The sequence below is a fragment of the Protomyctophum parallelum genome (genome assembly GCF_964188405.1).
Source record: "Protomyctophum parallelum genome assembly, chromosome: 6".
NCBI lineage: Eukaryota > Metazoa > Chordata > Actinopteri > Myctophiformes > Myctophidae > Protomyctophum > Protomyctophum parallelum.
The window spans coordinates 44712639-44718833 of NC_139701.1; the positions used below are offsets into that span (position 1 = coordinate 44712639).

Sequence of the window (6195 nt, forward strand, 5' to 3'; positions counted from 1 at the left end):
CAATCTATTTAAAGCGCCTTGGATAAATGAATGCACCATTTACCATTTGACAAATTAATTCATGAGAAAGTATATTCATTTTTATTGGATGATGTACAACGACAAGAGCGCCCCTCATTTCACACGGGTGTGATTTTCATTCCTAAAAGCACACCACATTTCTTGCAAATAATAATAATAAGGATTAGTTCATAAAGTGGGGAGTAGGCCTACTTGACTGCACACAACATCAGCTGCAGCACCAACGAGGCCACAGGAGGGCCCTGTTACCCCATACATAATATAACTCAGAGCTCAGCTGTCTGCCCTTAAAGAACTACACACGCGCTGTTTGACGACGTCATCCTACGCGACGTACCACAGTAAGTGAATGTTAAGCAGAGAGAGAGCATTGATACAGTCTATCAGATTAATTCAACTCTTTATTAATCAACATTCGTGCAGTTGTAACCAAATGGACGCCACCGTGCTGGAGGTGGACGGCAGCGTGATGGAGGGGGTGAGACCACGTGACGCTGTGTTTACATTAAAACATGTGTTAGCTTTAGCTTTAGCTGCTAAACAGCAGCTCATTCATATTTATATTTAGAGAGGAGAGTCCAGTCACTGCCAGGGGTGGGCAACTGGCGGCCCGGGGGCCACATGCGGCCCCCACCTTCACTTAATGTGGCCCGCATGTTAATATCAGAATACTGATATAGTATTGATTTCAGCTGTTACAATTCCAAACCTGCTTTAATTACTTCATGACTAGTATTAAATGACTAGTACTTAATAATAATGACTATAGTATTAAAATGTTCTTGTCTTTTTGTGTCCAATGTAGTTATGTTAACAGTTAATAAAGTTAACATGACTATAACTAAATGCATTTGAAATGCAATAAAAAGGTTTACTTTTCAGGATTCTAATTCAAAAATAGCAAAAAAATATTCAGGTTTTCAATTCAAATTTTGCGATTTTTAGTTTTGAGCTTGTAGATCGGCTATTTTTTGCTACGACAGTAACATGCACTGTGGCCCCTCTGGAGTGAGTGTGGAAATATATTGGCCCTCGACATCGTCAACGTTGCCCACCCCTGGTCCAGTGGTTCCCAACGTGCGGGGTCCTTGAGGGAGGTCCTTGAGGGAGTTCCAGGGGGTCCCCCTGCAGCTAAATGATGACCTTCTGGGTCTGCATTAATTAAAAAGGTTATATTTGTGGAAGATCAACATATGTGACCAGATTTGACTGAGAGACTAACTACATAGAAGTGTCTATTTGTACGTCTCTAAATGTTTTGATGAATTGAACAATGTGGACCCTGTTGTAAACAAGTGTAATGCTTAATTGGGTCGTCCACTCACAGTTAACAGTCTCTGTATTGAGTTTGTGCTTAAAATGTACTGTAAATTCTACAAACTGTTAATAAATATTTCAATCAATCAATCAATCAAAACTGCCATCGCGCACATTCCAGCTTTTCACCAGAGGAGAAAAACCTTTTTTTATTTTTATTTTCTTCAAAATGAGTTTATAGCACAGGAAATAAGTGTCAAAGCTGAAATTGACATGCAAATATGAAAACAATGCTTAAACATGTAGCTAGGTGTAATGTTAGAGACCACAGAAGTGAACCTTTCAAGCCTGTTTTCTCAACTCGCTGTTTTCTGCAAGACATTACTCTATAAGCCATATCTCCAAAACTGGTGGGTCAAACTGAACAACCAATATGTCAATTTGAAGCTATGATTCCTTGCTTTGATATGAAATGAAAAAACAAAAATTCAAAAAAATCCAATGGCAGTCTCCCAGTCAAATTTGGTCACATATGTTGGAATGTTTTATGTGGTGTGATTAAATAAAATGAACTAGAGCGCTGCTGGCTGGGCCTTCTTCCCAACCCCAGTTCCTGCTTTAGGTTTACGTTTTAGGTTTATTTATTTAGCATGTAGTACAAAAAATAGACAATAACATATCAAAGAACAAAAATACAACGCAAGGAAGGGAAGAAGCCAGCTGGCTTATTTGGAATCCTTTCCTGTAGGAAGAGGTCATTGGTTTAAAAAGTTCATAAAGAACAGTACATAAGTCTACAAGTTGGCAAAGGGGGGCAGCTGTGCAGTAAAAAAAATAAAAACACAGACTGCACAAACTGATGCCTGTGTCCCTATAGCGATGACATCATGTGTCCCTAGCGATGACATCATGTGTCCCTAGCGATGACATCATGTGTCCCTAGCAATGACGTCAGGGAAGGACAGTTTTCTACCTCTGGTCTGCTCTGAGGCAGGACTCCAGAGAAGAAGGGAAGATATAACCTCATTGTCAGCTCTGTAGCAGTGGCCGGAAAACTGTGTTCTTCTGGATCGGACTAGTGAAGAAACACAGGGAAGGTTGCTGTATATTAGGGCAAATTAGGCCTACATTAGTCGATGGGTGGACTAGTGTAGAAACACAGGGAAGGTTGCCGTATATTAGATTAGTCGATGGGGTGGACTAGTGTAGAAACAGGGAAGGTTGCTGTATATTAGAACGAAACGTTGTCCATTTTTACTTGCACCCTGTGAATAAAATAAGGGCTCAACCCATTCTGGCCGGGAATCCCTTTTGGTGTTTTAAGCATTATGTTATGCTTTGTGTGTGTGTGTGTGTGTGTGTGTGTGTGTGTGTGTGTGTGGTTGTGTTTCTTCATATATTTTCAGGGAGGACAGATCCTGTGTGTGTTAGGGTTATATACAGTATATTTAGGGTTATAGTATATATATATAGCATTATATACAGTATATTTAGGGTTATATACAGTATATATAGCATTATATACAGTATATATAGCGTTATATACAGTATATTTAGGGTTATATACAGTATATATAGCATTATACAGTATATATAGCGTTATATACAGTATATATAGCGTTATATACAGTAACCAGGGTTTATGTGTGTCTATATTTCAGGGAGGACAGATCCTCAGGCTGTCTGCTGCTCTGAGTTGCATCACAGGAACAAAGATCAGAATCTCCAAGATCAGAGCTGGGAGGAGTTCCCCTGGACTCAGGTAGCTAACATGCTAACAGCTCCCCTGGACTCAGGTAGCTAACCATGCTAACAGTTCCCCTGGACTCAGGTAGCTAACCATGCTAACACTTCCCCTGAACTCAGGTAGCTAACCATGCTAACAGCTCCCCTGGACTCAGGTAGCTAACCATGCTAACAGCTCCCCTGAACTCAGGTAGCTAACCATGCTAACAGTTCCACTGGACTCAGGTAGCTAACCATGCTAACAGCTCCCCTGGACTCAGGTAGCTAACCATGCTAACAGTTCCACTGGACTCAGGTAGCTAACCATGCTAACAGCTCCCCTGGACTCAGGTAGCTAACCATGCTAACAGCTCCCCTGGACTCAGGTAGCTAACATGCTAACAGTTCAGCTGGCAAAAAAATATTTAATTAACTGTTTAACTCTTTCAGAGCTCAACACCTGAGCGAGTTACAGCTGGTCATTAATTATGTTAATTATATGTTAATTATATATTAATTGTATGTTAATTAGAGCTCAACACCTGAGCGAGTTACAGCTGGTCATTAATGATGTTAATTATATGTTAATTATATGTTAATTGTATGTTAATTCGAACTCAACACCTGAGTGGGCTACAACTGGTCTTTAAATATGTTAATTATATGTTAATTAGAGCTCAACACCTGAGTGGGCTACAGCTGGTCTTTAATGATGTTAATTATATGTTAATTGTGTGTTAATTAGAGCTCAACACCTGAGCGAGTTACAGCTGGTCATTAATGATGTTAATTATATGTTAATGATATGTTAATTGTATGTTAATTAGAGCTCAACACCTGAGTGGGCTACAACTGGTCTTTAAATATGTTAATTATATGTTAATTAGAGCTCAACACCTGAGTGGGCTACAGCTGGTCTTTAAATATGTTAATTATATGTTAATTAGAGCTCAACACCTTAGTGTGTTACAGCTGGTCTTTAAATATGTTAATTATATGTTAATTATATGTTAATTAGAGCTCAACACCTGAGTGGGCTACAGCTGGTCTTTAATGATGTTAATTATATGTTAATTATATGTTAATTGTGTGTTAATTAGAGCTCAACACCTGAGCGAGTTACAGCTGGTCATTAATGATGTTAATTATATGTTAATGATATGTTAATTGTATGTTAATTAGAGCTCAACACCTGAGTGGGCTACAGCTGGTCTTTAAATATGTTAATTATATGTTAATTAGAGCTCAACACCTGAGTGGGTTACAGCTGGTCATTCATTATGTTAATTATATGTTAATTGTATGTTAATTAGAGCTCAACACCTGAGTGGGCTACAGCTGGTCAGAGACATCGTTGGAGGTCAGCTGACCGGAGGTCATATGGGGTCAACGGAGGTCACGCTGAGCCCTGGCCACATCCTGTCTGGAAGTCACCTCGCTGACACACACACTGCTGGGTACGTGCGCACACACACACACACACACACACACACACACACACACACACACACTGCTGGGTACGTGCACACACACACACACACACACACACACACACACACACACACACACACACACACACACACTGCTGGGTACGTGCACACACACATCCTCTCTATGTCCATATTAGGAGTGTGTGTTAACATGATGTAATCCTCTATGTCCATATTCGGAGTGTGTGTTAACAGGATGTAATCCTCTCTATGTCCATATTAGGAGTGTGTGTTAACAGGATGTAATCCTCTATGTCCATATTAGGAGTGTGTGTTAACATGATGTAATCCTCTATGTCCATATTAGGAGTGTGTGTTAACATGATGTAATCCTCTATGTCCATATTAGGAGTGTGTGTTAACATGATGTAATCCTCTATGTCCATATTAGGAGTGTGTGTTAACATGATGTAATCCTCTATGTCCATATTAGGAGTGTGTGTCTGCTGCTCCAGGTCTCTCTACCAATCATATTGTTCAGTGACTCTGTGTCACAACTTCGTCTGAAAGGAGGAACCAACGCCGAGATGGCTCCTCACATCGACTACACTGTCCAGGTATTTATCTATCTGTTAGGACCTTTATCTACCTACCAGGACCTTTATCTACCTACCAGGACCTTTATCTACGTACCAGGACCTTTATCTACCTACCAGGACCTTTATCTACCTACCATGTCCTTTATCTACCTACCAGGACCTTTATCTACCTACCAGGACCTTTATCTACCTACCAGGACCTTTATCTACCTACCAGGACCTTTATCTACCTACCAGGACCTTTATCTACCTGTTAGGACCTTTATCTACCTGTTAGGACCTTTATCTACCTACCAGGACCTTTATCTACCTACCAGGTCCTTTATCTACCTACCAGGACCTTTATCTACCTAACAGGACCTTTATCTTCCTACCAGGACCTTTATCTACCTACCAGGACCTTTATCTACCTACCAGGACCTTTATCTACCTACCAGGACCTTTATCTAACCGTTAGGATCACCATTTCATTTCATATATGATCCGCTCGGGAGCGGATGATATCGTTACGTCATGTTGTAGTATTGTTTTGTAGTCATCAGGATGATATCGTTACGTCATGTTGTATTGTTTTGTAGTCATCAGGATGATATCGTTATCACAGCTGTGTAGCCATCACGCCTGGAGGGAACGAACCTCAAGGTGAGGTTCTCCCGTTCCAGGGGTCACTGGGGTCATCTTTCTCCGGTATAAACACACTGTCTACTTTTAGGAGGAAAACAAATACACATTGATCCCATGTACAGTTTGTCAGTAATTGGCTATTGAATGCAGCTTGCCCCACCAGAGAGAACTTTAGAGAAGGCATGGACCTGAACAACTATTATTCACAAAATAAGGCCTATAGCGACATGCACATACTATATACCGTATTAAACAGAAGACTCTCTGCTTTCATAAGAAAAAAACTAATACTGTAATAATAATAAAAATCACACCCCTGTGAAGTGAGCAGTGCAACGTTGCACTGCTCACTTCACAGGGGTGTGATTCTTATTTGTGGGGTGTCCTAGGGGCCCAGTGTGGGGTGTCCTAGGGGCCCAGTGTGGGGTGGGGGTCCAGTGTGGGGTGTCCTAGGGGCCCAGTGTGGGGTGTCCTAGGGGCCCAGTGTGGGGTGTCCTAGGGGTCCAGTGTGGGGTGTCCTAGGGGCCCAGTGTGGGGTG

The 6195-nt window shown here is 41.1% G+C and overlaps 1 protein-coding gene across 2 annotated transcripts in view; it reads left to right on the forward strand.

Annotated features, from left to right (window-relative positions):
• Positions 1-371: 371 nt before the first annotated feature.
• rtca (RNA 3'-terminal phosphate cyclase) overlaps positions 372-6195 on the forward strand; it is a 12873-nt gene continuing 7049 nt past the window's right edge. For both annotated transcript variants that reach the window (XR_014569347.1, XM_083766899.1), the window contains exons 1-4: positions 372-499; positions 2940-3040; positions 4317-4460; positions 4927-5050. Coding sequence is in view for 1 of the 2 variants with exons in the window: in XM_083766899.1 (XP_083623025.1) it covers positions 455-499; positions 2940-3040; positions 4317-4460; positions 4927-5050 (414 nt within the window). In the remaining variant the exon portion in view is untranslated. The remainder of the gene's footprint in view (positions 500-2939; positions 3041-4316; positions 4461-4926; positions 5051-6195) is intronic.